This window comes from Schistocerca serialis, chromosome 11 (assembly GCF_023864345.2).
Source record: "Schistocerca serialis cubense isolate TAMUIC-IGC-003099 chromosome 11, iqSchSeri2.2, whole genome shotgun sequence".
Classification (NCBI taxonomy): Eukaryota; Metazoa; Arthropoda; class Insecta; order Orthoptera; family Acrididae; genus Schistocerca; species Schistocerca serialis.
The window spans coordinates 55,832,781-55,849,123 of record NC_064648.1 but is presented as its reverse complement, the minus strand read 5'-3'; the positions used below and the strand labels follow the sequence as shown (position 1 = coordinate 55,849,123).

The 16,343-nt window shown below is 41.6% G+C and overlaps 1 protein-coding gene across 1 annotated transcript in view; it reads left to right on the top strand.

Annotated features, from left to right (window-relative positions):
* Positions 1 to 14,362, top strand: part of LOC126426431 (uncharacterized) — a 49,586-nt gene extending 35,224 nt beyond the window's left edge. The window contains exons 4-5 of the mRNA XM_050088348.1: positions 5,363 to 5,500; positions 13,815 to 14,362. Of these exons, the coding sequence (XP_049944305.1) occupies positions 5,363 to 5,500; positions 13,815 to 14,307 (631 nt within the window). The 3' untranslated portion in view covers positions 14,308 to 14,362. The remainder of the gene's footprint in view (positions 1 to 5,362; positions 5,501 to 13,814) is intronic.
* Positions 14,363 to 16,343: the final 1,981 nt, after the last annotated feature.

Genomic DNA, 16,343 nt, shown 5'->3' with positions numbered 1-16,343 from the left:
TATGATTGGCTTACATAAGGGCATCGCAATCTCGATTTCAAAGCTCTGGAAAGTAACGTGCTGTGTTCGGTGCAATTTGAATTTATACTAATATGAAAATATGCAGCGTATTTGTTTCCAAAACCTGATGGAAGACCTACCCTTCAATTGCATCAAATAATGTGGTGTCAACATGATGGATGCCCTGTGCGTAATGCCACAGTGGGACAGTAGGAGCTAAACTAACCACCCCACATCGATGAATTGGACAGAGCAATCGTATCGAGGGATTTCCAGGAGGATCGCCATACCTCACGCCCATGGACATTTTTCTCTGGGGAAATGTCAAAGATGCGGTGTACCAGCAGGTCCCAAGAACAAGTACGAACACTACAGCCTATATTCGTGCTGCATGCTCTGCAATAGCATCACAAACACTGATAGCCACGAGTGGATCAGTGACGGAGTGGGCACAGCTGTGTTGCCAAGGATATAGTGACAGCAGTCACTAAAGATGTTCAGTGACACGTCCTGTACATGGCATGTACCATTGTGTAATTGATAAACTACATACAAATAGCATGTATCCCTCTGTGTGACCCTTTGACAGCCATTAATTTTGTTTACCCTGGTCAGTGGATACCAGTATTTTCTTACAGTTATGTGCACTGTAGTAGTATGAAGCACATACGAGTAAACCATGCCCTTGTTTATCTTGCGGGTGACTGGGCATCTGTGTGTTTCCTAGGCCATGTACTAACAGTGTACATAGCGATACGTAAATACAGCTATGTTGTATCATAGTACTTAAATCACATCGCGATTTCGAGCAACATGTGGGTTTCTCTTATATTGTGAAAAGTGCAATAATGTCATGTTCCGCTTATTTCAAGTGTCAAATTCATGTACCAATTTCTCAATGTAATTGATTCATTGCGGTGAAATCAATGCCATTACTGTCTGCCCCTGATAACTCAGTGGTCAGCGCAACGGAATGTCATACCTAATGGCTCGGGTTTGATTCCCGGATGGGTCGGGAATTTCCTCCTCTCAGGGACTGGGTGTTCTGTTGTCCTTATCATTATTTCATCCCCATCCACATGCAAGTCACCAAAGTGGCATCAGCTCGAAAGACTTGCACCAGACGAACTGTCTACCCGATGAGAGGCCCTAGCCACATGGCATTTATATTTTAATGCCATAACTACTACTTTCTGTTGAAACCAATATTTCCGCACAGTTTAGAATGTCCCATAGTTTTTACTTTCTTGAGCCCCTGCTGTACATTCATACCCGTGAAAGCTGTTAGTCAGTATCTGTTGGTGGTTCCACAGATAATGGCGGTGAAAAGTTTAGGTGGTACGCCACGTATCAATCAAATTCTGTAAGTCAACAACATTTAGACAGTTTACTTACGTACTTCGGCACATTTAGGTACTTCGTTATATATAAACAACAAATAAGTATGCATAATATGAAGTTAACACAAAATCATTTGACTTAGGTTTCTTTCTGTATACCTTGATCAAGTGAAATTTTTGTCTTAAGACGTAAAAATGTTGTTAGTAATAATTTAGAGTCAACAGCTTTTCCAGTTATATATGTTTTTAACAGTAATTTTAAGTTATTTTCAACACGTGAAAACCCTCATGAGGCCATTTTTAGCACTGTAGTACAGCTTCCCATCTATTTATATGTGTGAAGTGCCTATTATACAGAGGTAGTATGTCATAAGGTTTTATTGATGGAAAAATGCTGGGTAAAAACCAAGTTTCATGACCTCAGAACCTATGCAATGGCCCTAAAACCCTTGCCATGTGTTCATTACATCAGTTAAAACTATATGTGTACTTCAGATGGGATATCACACATACTTTGAGTGGATATAGACACTAAATATGAACTCTTAGATATCATAACGGATAATGATATCCAAAAAGTTTCAAAGTTACTGAAAAATGTCATCTTAAGAAGACATGGCGAAGGTGCTGTCATGAATAGAAATTACTGTCCCCACAATTGGTGCTTTCCCTACACAAAAATCTTGGTCCTTTGTAGCTTTCCCAGGAACTGCCCATGAACAAATTGTGCTTTCATAAGCCACCTAAGGTCCAGCGTGAGCCACACCTAATGCAAAATAACCAGATGATTTTCTCAGTTTGCCTGGGCTGGAAGGAGTGTGTGGTGTTTAAATTTTGACGCTGTACTGAAGGATAGCAACAGTATGACATGTCTTCTGTCTGGTATACAAATGGCCTTCAGGCTAAGGGCTATCCGAAACACTACATGCCTTGTCTCTGTCACCAGCGGAACATGAGTTATGACCCCCTGAAAATCCATATTTTGGGGCACAGCATTTGGAGCATAATGGTACCTTGAAGTGTGATCCATGGGATGACTAAAACACAGCGTCCTAAAAGCGTTAAGTTGCTTGCTCAGAAGTGTGATGTCAGTCAGTGTAATCACCAACTGGTGTTCCTTATGCTCTTGCCACTGAATGCATTTGCTGCAGTACAGACTTTACTTTGTGTAATTGTCTTTCATTTCCTTGGTATGTCTATGGCGTATGCCAGCAATTTCTGTAGCCAATTTATTCTACTATGTACAAGGAGTACAGGGGAATGTGGCATAATTTTATATATAATTTTATTTATAATCAAATAAAAATAGTTGTTTCTTGTAATATGACAACAGATGATCCTCCTATGTAATTTAACATGGTGATTAATATTTGAAACGGAAACACGTCACAACTATTTCTTTTCAAGAAATCTTGTTACTCATTATTACATGTAAATATAGTTCAGATTGCCACTCAGCTTGCAGACATTAGCTTCTAAATCTCATAGGAAAAAGACACAGACAGCTGATGTTACAATTACTTCCTTCAAAATTTTTAGATAACATTATTGGGAGACATCAGTATATCAGTTAAGCAAAATTTGTAAAAATGTCTCGTCGACACAATCATTTATTAAAGATATGACCGTTTTCCACCTCTAGAAGTAGGCCATTTTCAGATAATGCTCTGTAGAGGTAAAAATTAAAAATTCTCATTTACACAGGGAAGTCAGCAAACATCAAAAAGTGTGTGCATTGAAACAATGTATCGTGGGGCTGCCAGTGAAGACACTTAGAACAGCTGTGCTCACCTCAGCTGTGTAACTGCTGCCAATGGCTGAGGTTAAACAGCATCAGTGTTAGCCAATGGGAGGCAATTTGTCTCCTATGTTAAGATCTGAATATCCATTTTTTAAAATGTATAAAATTGTAACTGTAAATGGCCAAAACAGGGGTTTGTATAATCTACAGATTTCGTATGTCTTAAAAACAGTTCTGATACATTAAATAATAAGCCAATATGATAGGTTAAAATGTAACCCAGAACACCGCCTCGAGGTAATAGTTAGCATTGCGAAGATGCTGTTTGCATAGCAACTGCCATAAAGTCATCACTTATGTACAGGGCTACTCAGAAAGAGGCAACAGATTTCACATGTATTGCTTCCATAATACAAAAGACACACAGCTGCAGCATTCCTGGAAATAGAAATCAACTTTTAATGCACTGAATGAATGTGAGCACCATGTGATACACAAAAAATATCAGCTGGCCGTGGTGGCCGAGCAGTTCTAGCAGCTTCAATCCGGAAACGCGAAACTGCTATGGTCGCAAGTTCAAATTCTGCCTGGGGCATGGATGTGTGTGATGTCCTTAGGTTAGTTAAGTTTAAGTGGTTCTAAGTTCAAGGGACTGATGACCTCAGATGTTAGGTCCCATAGTGCTCAGTGCCATTTGAACAAAAATATCAAAGCAGGGCTCATTTCCTGCCACACACAAAGCAGCTGGTCTCTTGTTATAGAATTTGCAGATTCAACAGTGCGATGTTGCAGACTTTGAAGAGTGTCAGGCATGGGGAGGTAGAAGTTTAATGTTTTACGTAGCCCCACAGATAAGTGACAACGTGTGAGGTCTGAGATGCTGGATTGGAAGAGAAGGACCGGAAGATGAACGTCATTGCCGGTGGCCCCCTAAGTCTCCAGGCCGATGGGCCATTATGAATATGTGAGATAACTTAATAGCAGTTGCTATGGAAACAGTGTCTTTGTATTGCAAACAATCGCCTCAAAATGAGGTTCTGGGTTACAGTTTAACCTCTTAGATAGGCTTATTATTAGTTTTATAAAACTATTTTTAAAATACACGATATCCGTAGGGTGTAGGAAGCCCTATTTTGGTTAAATTGTTGTTTATTTTTAAAAATAGATGTTCATAGCTTTACATGTGAATTTCTTCCCACTGATGTCACGCGCCCTCTTCCATGAAATTTAACCCATGGCTTCTCAGCCATCAGCAGCAGTTTCACAGCTGAGGTGAGCATAGCTCTTCAAAGCTTGGCACTGGCAGCCCCGTGGCTAACGATACGCCATTGCAAAGCACACTCTTTTTAGTGTTCAGTGATTTCCCTGTGTAAATGAAAATTTTTAAATTTTATCTCTACACATCATTGTTTGAAAATAGTCAAACACTAAAGGCAGGAACCAGTCACATCTTCAATAAATAAATGTACAGTTGAGGTGCTGTTCAGTAATTTTACTCCCTTTGTGCAATCATGATTCCTGGAGCTATCACAGAAATCAATTAGCTTGTGTAGGTGTTTTTCCTTCAAAAACATGTAAATATGTTTACACTGAATACAGTGAATAATTCGAACTTTTAATTCTGATTCCGTGGCTGCCTCTTACAAGATGTCGGTAACATATTTACGTTGTCCTCATTACTGATCTTCCTCGTACTCATTCGGCATTGTAGTCTGATGTTTAGTATGGGCCTACTGAGTCAAGTGTGTTGTTTCCTCATGTCTATCAACACTATTTAGTGGACAAAATTTAAATGTTATGATGACTTTTTAATGACTAAAAGTTTCCTCTGGCTTAGCTCCATTCTCTCGTGTCTTATCTGAAATACCTTCCCTGCAAAGTTAAGTATCTGCTGTCTTAATGTTTGTTATGTGTGCCTGTTATAGTTCAGTCTTTGATAAATGAGCTAGTTTGAGTATTGCTTTAGTGACGTATTTGCAGTGTCCTGTTCAATAATCCTGTCAGTCCAGGGATACTGGGCCCTTACATTTACCTTTGGTTTGTTCTTTCTGAACAATTTTTTGTTTGGTACACTTAGCTGCTGTTATGGTGGAACTTGGGAAAACCAGTGTGTAAACTGACAAAATGGTGGGCTGTTGAACTCAGGCTCCCTACCAGTGTCACAGACAACGTGTGTCGTGTTGCCACTGCCCAGCTGCAGTAAGCGGCCTTCTGCCCCCCCCCCCGCCCCCCCACAATACCCTGTGCGCCCACCCGCTGACGCAGTGCCTCTTGTTTTCAGCGTGCCGGCCACTGCAGACTGCAGGCCCACCAGCACCAGCCACAGCACTCAGCCGCTCAGCGACTGCGACCGCACTCCCACCGCAGCTGCCCGCCATACTCCCCCGCCACCTGACGACTCGGCCGTCTCCCGCCTGCGGTGAGTACCATCACTGCCAATGCACGACTTGTACATTCACAGTAACTCTCAGTGCCGCGTCAACCAAATGTTACACTGAAAGGCTCTAATTTAAATTTTTTAAATTTTCGATGTAGCTGAGCTTGGAGCTATCAGGAAAAATTACTTCTTCATTTAATTGGTGTGTTTAATGCGGCTGGGGCTCTTGATGGTGTTGACGTACCTTAAAAATTAGTCCTAAAAGAAGTTGGTGAGAAGACAAGGTTTCAGTGCACTGACATTCAACGAAACTTACATGTCACGTGAATGTATTCTCACAAGAAACCTCTTTTAAGTGCGAGGTCACAGACTGCCTTTCACTCATTTGAAAGTGTTAACATTTCTGATGGAAAAAATTTTAACTGCTAATGACTCACCATCTTCATCAGGAGGGTGACAGAAAAATGTTTCCGTGAGGTTCAGAGATCAACCTCCTATACGACACACTTATTACACTTAACAGAATAGACATTGTCGACACCCGAGAAATGTTCAGGGCAGACCATTAACTTGAACCATGAGCACAAATGATAAAAGGTCACAAAGGCAAACTGTTCAGAACATTCAGCTAAGCATCCACTCTTTTAAATGATACACGTGTAACGGTATGATAACAACTGATGGAATTTGATGGCACGCAAACGAATGCAAAACAGTCTGTCATGGAGTTTATCATGAAACTCGCCATCCTTGAAGGTGTACATGGAGATAGTGCGATAGTACATTTTATAGGCATAGAACAAACATACATCTAGAGGCTGAATTTTCCAGTGATACAAATTGTTGTATCACACACCTTTAAGGAGGGATAATTTGCTCTAAAGGAGTGTGGTTTTTATATGCAGACCAGGAATTGAGCAAAAGACATTTTAACAAGCTGTTGGTCAGAAGCAGTGCTCATACTATAGCTGTAGTTCTCTTATGCCGCTCTTGCTTGCTTTCACATAACTATTCCCTGTTATTGGAAATAAGCGACCGACGGTACGGTCATAGACAGTTGGCTGTATAACAAAAATTTGTCTGACAGTGAATTGAAAGGTTTAAAAGATGTATTCATTGGGACTAGACTGACACTGCAGTTCCCTCTTAACTTGAATGTGCTCAATGTACCAGACTAGTACCTGCACGGGCATAGGACGACCAACAGTGTGACTATTCAGCATGCCATTTGAAACTGATCAGAGAAGAATGCAGCAAGACGTTATGGAATAGTGTGTCCCAACTTTCAGGTGGGAAAGTGGGTGCAATGCATATGTTGTAACTTAAACGGCATGTGAAATGTATGAATTGACTTAAGAAAATTCATTGCTCCCACCTGTACAGAGATTCAAGGATTCCATAACTCAAATTATCTAGAATGGTCAGCCATCGATATGAGCAATGTGTGTATCTACTTGCAGTGGGTCCCACGGCTTCCTATTGTTGTTATCCAATTTGGTTATTGTGTTAGTGAAGCAAGGGTTCCATTGTTCTGGCCAGTAAAACTGTCAGTGTTAAGTTCTTTGTGTTCCACTGCCCAGAACCCCATCAGATTCCCTTATTGATTTCGTTCTTTTCTCCTAGTTCAGTATACTGAAACACCTGTTCATTTTCATATATTGGTATGTTTGTTGCATATATCGCGAATCTCAGCTGCCATTGATGGAAACACAATCTGCCTGTGTGCCATGCCCACCTGCATAGCCCAATAAATGTGCGAACATTCGATACATATAAACTTCTTACGTGGTGAACAGCCTGTTCACTCGCTCCACAGAATCGCTGTGGGCTACTGGTAAAATAGCGACACCAGAACAACCACCCTGACTCCACAGGAGTGAAGCCCAGCTTACACACTAATAGTGAATGTTACTCATGCTACTACTGGATTTTACACTAAAATTATTGATGAGGCTAAGATTATTGAGAGTAACGACAAGCTCCATTGGAATCACAGTAGCAGTACATGGCAAGGGTTTAACAAGATGTGAGTGGCCAGTTGTTCTTCGTAGGCTTGTGGATGCAGCTCTCAGTGCAGAGACGTCGGGCTGTGTCCTACTCATGTCTGGTGCCGCATGCGAACTTCCACGAGAAAATATCATCATTTGGAGCTAGCATCATGGTGTTTCAGTGAAATATCAGCAAACCCAGTGAGCAACTGTGAGCAGCGTATTCCCCAGTAACTGACAAAACAGTTCTCAGCCGATATGTTATACTACTGCTGGCTGCTATTAATTGCTGTTCCAGTAACTGTCTGGAATTTGTGCTGTTACCCAGTGACAGTCATGGTACAACCAATGCCTAACCAACACCTGACAGCTTCATGGATTGGACTGTTCCCTGGACAGCATATATATGCCACGAGCCGATTTCCTTCCTTCTTCTTGCTCAAGTCTCCAAACTTTTTAAGAAGAATGATGAAATGCTCGTTCGGACATGCATGCATGTCTCAAGGAGCAGGTATTGCGACAGCTACATCTGTTATGAACGAAATAATTGATCAACAGAGGCACTGCCTCATTGTTTTATCTCCCCACATCAGTCAATGGCTTTCAATCAAAGCGTCCTCCCCAGTACAGAAATTGATGTGTGTATGAGTACAGTTAGTGATGCATGAATGATGACATTTTGGAAGTTTGGGTCTGGCCATGAGTTGTGCATGTATAGCAAAAGTGGTTAAGGCGAGCACTCACGTAAAGCGGGAAATCTGGGGTCGAGTCCAGGTCTGGCATGAATTGTCACTGCCAACATTCTCTTATGGACTTGAAGGCTGTCGTACTCACATCTGCAAAAGCATTTCACGCATTTCATAATGGCTGCAGCCGCTGCAGTGCATTTTTCTTTGGATATGCACAAATTCACAAACGAACATTTTGTTGGTCTTCGTAACAACACAGCCACTGCAATACTGTCAATGATAATACACTGATGTGATAAAAAGTCATGGGAGACTTCCTGAATTGTGGTGGACCTAGACATGGCAGGGAATCAGCAAGTTGTCAGAAGTACCCTGCAGAAATAGAGCCGTGCTGCTGCTACAGCCCTTTATAATTGCGAAAGTGTTACCACTGACCTCTCGATTATGTCCCATAAATAGTGCACAAGATTCATGTCAGGTGATCTGGGTGGCCAAATCATCCGCTTGAGTTTCCCAGAATGTTCTTCAAACCAGTTGCAAATACTTGTTGCCCAGTGACATGGTGCAATGCCAGTCACAAACATCCCATCATTGTTTGGGCAAATGAAGTGTGTATGAATTGCTTCAGATGGCCTCCCCTAAGTACCCGAACATATCGATTCCCAGGCAATGTTTGGCTCAGTTCAACCAGAGGACCAGTGCATTCTATATAAACACAGCCCTCACCACTATAGAGCCAGCACCAGCTTGCATCATGCCTCATTGACAACCTGTGTCCATGGCTTTGTGGGATATGCGCCTCACTCAAACCCTACCGTCAGTTCTTACCGACTGAACTCTGGACTAATCTGACCAGCCCACAGTTTTCCGGTCATCTAGTGTCCAGCTGATACAGCCACGAACCTCAGAGAGGCAATGCAGGCGATGTTGCGCTGTTGGCAAAGGCACTCACGTCGGTCTTGTTACCAAGGCCCATTAGGGCCAAATTTTGCCACACTGTCCTAATATATGTGTTCTTCATAATGTCCCACATTGATTTCTGTGGTTATTTCACACAGTGTTGGTTGTCAGTTAGCACTGACGACTCTATGCAAATGCCACAGCACTCGGTCATTAAGTGAAGGCAGTAGGTCACTGTGTTCTCAGTGATGAGAGGCCGTGCCTGAAATTTGGTATTTTTGGCACACTCTTGACACTGTGGATGTTGGAATGGTTCGAAAATGGAATTTCCCATGCATCTAGCTTAGTTGCATGATGAAATGAAAATATATCATTAATTTCTCCAAAAAATATTGATATACTGTTGGAAAATGTGACACTGATATATATCATTGTATCGATATCAAAACAGCAATATCAACTGCTGATATTTCAGTTTTATAGTATATTTTTTCACAATTTTCCAAAAATATTTGAAGTATTTTTTTAAATTGTAGTAGGACATAATTTTACTTCCACTGTGTGAAGGGGTCCTACTACATTTTGAGCTTTCATCATTTCCGATCTTTCTGTTTGACACTGTAAAGCATGTATATGTGGCACAGAACAATTTCGATTGCACTGGGGGTGGTGGTTTGAATGGAGTAACAAGACTGATAAGAAACAGAACACCAGTGGCGTTAAAACACAATTTTTGTGGCAACTAGTGTGCTATTTCTTTGAATCGATATTCTTTAAAAACAGTTGCTGAAAATCAACAACAAAAATGTAAATGTCGAGAATGGTAGTTGCAGTGGGCGCAGACATGTGAGGGGAAATGCTGACATAATTGGTGGCCAGCACTACCAACAGTAACTGCAAATGTTTAGATTCACCATGCAATTTTGACACTACAGCTGCTAGGTCGCTGGCATTTGCGGAAATGAAAGAACAGGGAAGGCGACATGAAGCGTATCAGACAAATCCTATATATGCGACAAAACCAAACGATTGACCCATCAGATGCCTTTCATTGTGCCACTTGCGTGGAGTTACCACTTTTAACGAAGTGTTTATCGGCATGCGTGAACATCCAACATTTCGTTTCAATTCTTGCTCTAAAGGAGATGGGCGGGTTGCTACCTTGTTGATGTACAGAATATGTAATAATAAATAGATACTTCTACAGCTCGAAAACCAGCAGTATATTTACAACGTGTAGCCGATATTTTTATAGACAGGAGAGCCCCAATATTTTGTCCACCGATAGACACATATGTTTCAATATATCAAGAGTCGATATAAACATTTTAATAAATACTCATGTATTGGATACTCCATATTCTTAAAAATATCAACAATCCTAGTCTAGCTCTGACTGCCATTCTGCAATCAAAGTCTGCTTATTCCCGTCGTGCAGCCATTAAGGCGACGGCAATGTTTGCATGTGAGTCACTTGAGTAAAAGTGACAGCCCGACCAATGCACAGCCCTTTTATACCTTGAGTGCACGATACTACCACCATTTGTGTATGTAGACATCGGTATCCCACGACTTTCGTCAGCTCCGTGTAATACTTAACCTGTCTTTGCTTGAAGGCACACAAGTGCTTGTTAATGGTGAAACATATACTGTCAGGTCGAAATTATAAACTACTTGCCATTATAAACAGAGGCAATGAACTTTAAGTAAGTGAAACGTTTTGTTCAAAGTAACTGATGACTTTTCACCCACAAACTACATACTTTTGTGAACAAAATGCGGTTTTAAATTTAAGTATGTACTCAAGTTGTGGACCATCCACCTCAAGCCACATGTGGAATTGCTGTTTGAGAAATAGATGAACAGAAGGAGATGTGTTGGATGATATGCAGTTGCATTGTATGGCGGTTCGATGGCTCATATCATCTGACATAGTTGCAGTTCACTACAGACTGCATATCTCAGTGCTCTCCATAGAGAGTAATAGAGGAGTGAAACCAGGGTAGCTTGCCTGCTGATGTGCTGCAGCATTCCATCCTGCCCAGAAGTCAGGAAACTTATTTGGTGGTTGCTTTACAGCAGGAGAAGAGTCTGGGCAATGGTCGTGTTCAAACCACATACACTGTCAGTTATCCAGTGGTACTTCATCTGGAAGAATGGGCAGAATGTTTGTAAGAACATGTCCATATATACTTACATTTAACCTCCCCCCTTTGATGAAGTAAGGTCCCACAATGTAATTTCCTATCATACCACACCATACATTCGCAATTCAAGGTCGTTAGTATTGTACCTGACCAAGCCAGCATGGATTTTTAGTGTCATGTGCAGGCACTGCAGATCAGATAGATATAATTGTATGCTATGTTCAAAATAATGTCTTCGACTGTTTCTGATGTACTGACAGACAGTAGGGATGACATTTATGTGAATGTGGAGTGCGAATGACACTCGTCTCCCACATTCCTATCGGTACGTCTCATGCTACTGTTTGAACTGACAAGCATCGTAGCTGGAACAGCGTCTTCAAGTGCTCTGTCAGCCACAGTCTTCGTCCTTGTCCTCTGTGTGCTGATGCTGGAGCTCTCTGATCGCACCAGTGACCTAATTATTCGTGCAAGGCTCTGGTGCAATGGACAATGATGGAAAGAAGACATTCCTGTTTCAACAGAATTTCTTTGACATCCTTGATATAAAATTAGCATGTCTGACTTCTCATTGCTGTACATACCTGCATTCGAAGAATACTGAAGCACAAGAGACTCGCATATAGACTTGGCAGTTCGTGCTAATTCTACAGTGCAGTCAAGTAAACAGTTGAAAGGTCACTTACATTGGTGCAGCCTTGCCTGACTATCTTTTGTTCATGATGCAGTGTTGTCAGTCAGTGGAGTGAGTGAGTGAACGAGCCAGTGAGTGCCCACTCTGCCTACTCACCTACGTCATGAGATGCTTCTGTGCGCTCTTTCAAAGTGCTGTACCACAGCGCATGTTTTAAATCAGCAGTGACCCAGTGTGGAGACACATCCTGGCAGTGTTTACTGCTATGTAAATGAGTTGACACTATCATAATGCAGCAGACAACTGCCCACTCCTGAAATGCAATGTTATGGAGTAAATTACATTAACATGGGAACAGGAATCAAAAGTCAGGGCTCCCATATATGTTACAAATATAAAACCGAATGCCTGTTCCACTGAATATGTGTTTGTCTACAACTTCCTCCAAAATTGGCATATATATTCCGTCTGATAAGATATTAAACAAAAAACACTGCAGGTATACTGGAGAATTTAAGGCTTTCCTTTCATGGGATGTGTTGAAACACGACAATTCTTGTGCTCAAAAGTGATGTAAAACTTGTTGTGCGTGTTCTACAACTCATTTGCATGACTTATTTGTCATGTTGGTAAACATATCTCAAAAGTATGTGTACACCAGGCATATAGGATATTTAGTGTGTTGTCAGATGTTAACAGGGTTATTGGTGTGTTAGTAGTAGTGGTGATTATTTGTTTAAGGTAAAAGCGGTTAGTGCATTTGTATTACATGTTGTTACAAGAATGGAATGAAATGCATCAAGGTTTTAGAAATATTACATACTGCTTTTGGTGAGTCTACCATCAGTAAAACTAGTCTTTACGACTGATACACATGTTTCGAAGATGATGATTATGAAAAGGTTCATAAAAGAAGACGAAATACGTTTCACGATATGATGTTTGAGCTAACAATCAATTGTCTGTGACAATATTCCAGATGGCCAACAACGGTCAAAAGTGAATGTCATGTTTCTCACAGTGTTCTTAGATTTCAACAGTTTAGTGCACCATGACTTCCTGTCACAAGGTGAAATGGTCAGCAAGCAGTGCAACTTTAAAACTCATCGCCACTGGCCTGAAGAAAAAAAAAAAACCCTTCAGATTTGTTGTGGAACAAACATCTCTGCATTGTGATAATGCACATGCTTACAATTTGTTGCGTGTTCTTGCATGTTTGGCTACAAACCATACTGTAGTCATGCCCTTGGCACCACGATCATCCCGTATGAAATTTTGTTCCGAAAAATTAAGACAAACCTTAAAGGCCTGTCTTTTTCATACACAGATCATATTCGAAACACATCCCTGAGAGATAAGGGTTATCTCATAGACAATTCCAGAATTTTTCAGTAACTGGTACAAACACTGGAATAAATGTATAACATGTAATGGGAAATGTTTTGATGAAGACATTGATGTAGACTAATACATAAACCCAGTAATAGATCCAATATTCACTGCTTTCGCTTTCAATAATGTTGTCAGTGTTGGCACCTACGTTTTGTTGACAGGCAATGACGTATTTCACTACTTAGAAATGTGATTAGTTACTTGTGTTTTCTTCATAAGTATCAGAAGGGATTGCTGCCAACAGAAGGTAGTGTTAGAGTTGTATTCGTGTGGAGGTCAACCATTGGTTACCAACAGGATTCACAGGTCAAAGGAGGTGACTCTTTGGAGTGAATTAGGAGAAAGTTACAGCTCATTTAGTAATGAGATGAAGTGAACCAATTTTTAATGGGAAGTGGCTGCAGATTTGTATTGTGGGCTACTGGTAAGTATCTGTCAGCAATACGCTGATAGATCTGTATTGTAGAGGGAAGATTTCTAGATTTGTAACTTGTCGTTAAGCAGAAGTGTATACACGACTGGTCACAGTTTTACGTCTGTGATGGTTTTTTCATTTGGTGTCTGAGTGTTTATAGCAGAGTGTAAGAGTGTTGATGTTTTGTGCAGGTTGCTTTCTGAAGCAGAGAGAGGGAGGAGGCTGATAGAAGCAGCCAAGGAGGGGGCGGTAGAGCAGCTGTGCAGGTTGCTGGCGGCAGGAGCGGACGTGGGGGTGAGGGACAGAGCGTGGTACAGCCGGACTGCCCTGCACTGGGCAGCAGTCTGGGGCCATGTGGGGGCAGCCAGCTGCCTCATAGGGGCCAGCGCGGAGGTCGACGCCAGGGGCAGCAGGCAGACGACACCCCTACACTTCGCTGCAGCAAATGGCCACACGGCTTTGGTGCAGGTGCTGCTGGATGCATCTGCTGACCCAAATGGCAGAGATGACTTGGGGCTCACGCCACTACACTTGGCGGCAAGGTGGGGCCAGACAGGGGTGGCGGTTGAACTGCTGCAGGCGGGAGCTGACAGTGTGGCCAGGGATGGCGGGGGGAGGACCCCTCTGGACCTCGCCATGCAGAACAATGAGCAGCAGCTGGTGGAAATGCTGCAACAACGCTGATGTACAGCATTAAACACCACATAATTAGTTTTACCATATGTCTTAGTCATAAATAAAGAACACAGAAAAATGATCTTTTGTTCACTCATTTATACCTAACATTTCGTGCTGCATATCACTACTCCGGTAACACATGACAACTGCAACAATCAGAGATAGCTGTAAACTAACATGAGGAACCATTATTTTGAGGATTAAGTCTGTAAAATACTTCACGATAGATTTTTCAAAATGTCAACAACTGAAAAACACTCCATTATTAATAAACATCACCTCTCTGTCTCACCGTATACAACATAATCAAGTTACTTACAAGGATACAGACAGTACCTATCATGACTGCCTGCATTTTGAAATGTGAACACCCAATCTCTCTGAAGACACTAATGGCACAATAGTGTTGATTGTCTAGCACATCATGCAGTTGCATTAACGTCTGTTGTTCGAACCAGTCGCCGACATTGCCTGATAACTGGCAGCATGCATGGTGCTATGTTGCACCAGTGTAAACTGCACGATACTCGAACTACTGTCATACAAAACTGTGTGCCTGACTGAGACTTGAACTCAGGATCTTTGCCTTTTGTGGGCAGGCGCTCTACCAACAGAGCTACCCAGGCGTGACTGATGCCTCGTCCTCAAAGCTTCACTTCTGCCAGTACTTCTGGTAGAGCACTTGCCCGTGAAAGATAAAGATCCCGAGTTCAAGTCTTAGTCCGGCACACAGTTTTAATTTGCCAGGAAGTTTCATATAAGTGCACACTCTGCTGCAGAGTGGAAATCTCATTCTACTGTCATACAAGTTGTTCAGTTAGAACGTATCTTCAGTTGCGATCTCATGCTGAGTGTACTTCTGTATCTGTAGTATGCAAATACTTGTCTTTAATCACAATCTCACATTTGTAGCAGCACTTCTACCACACACTTAACAATAATGTACACGGAATGTGTCACAGATCAGGGTGATTCGTACAGATGACATTATCATCAAAATTAAAAGAAATAAAATTCTCGACTTTGACCCATAAGTGAAGTAATTCCAACTGGTGTGAACCTAGTAAGCGACTTATTGTTAGGTTAGTTAATTGAACTATAGATGTCTGTGTCAATGTAATTTGCATCGAGTGTCAAACTCGCATAATTTTTTAGAATTTTTGAGGAATATGTCATTCTGTGTCAAAGCAGGTGACCATCTCTGCAGACAGGCCATCAGGCACTACCCGGAATTCGGTTTTCTCTGTGCACTCTTGACACTGTGGACTTGGAATAGTGAATTCCCTAATGATTCCCGAAATGGAATGTCACATGCATCTGGGTACAATTACTATTCTGTGTTGAAACTAGTATTGTTGTCATGGCCCTAATCACATCAAACATAAATTTCTTGAGTACAAGGAATAGCTTCACCAAACAGCTGCCCTTTCATACCCTGTGTGTGTGTGATACTATTGTCATTTTATATATGCATATTTCTAGTCCATTACTTTCCTCACTTCGGTGTATAGTGTTTAATAAAAATGATGGAACAACCAGTGGGTATGTGAAAAACAAAACACACTATGACAAAGTTTTACTAGATGTTGCCTTTGACGGCAGTACTACATGATTGGTAGTTACAGGGAAGGAAGAGATATGTGTCCTGTGTGCAGAGAAGAGGTTCTTTTAAAGCATCAAGTGATGTGAAAGACTCATAAAGTGTTGAAGTTGGAAATGAACTGTCTGAATTGAGCATGTGTGGTTGCTTTTACTATCAACAACAATTTTGTAAATTTTACATTTTAATGTGACACTGCAGTTAATGGAACAGTGCAGAATACACCAGCGGTGATGAACGAGAAGCCATTTCCCATGCAGGCAGCTGCAGGAGATTCACCATGCGGCATGACGATGAGTCAGCCGTGGGGCCGTGAGACAGACTGGCAGCCCATGGCCTCTGTGATTGGGTGCCGCCAGTACTCAGGTGAGAGATCTGGAACTTTCCTTCAGTAAGTATCGGTCATCAGTGCACCTGTGGCATGGTAAGTGGTCATATGTAT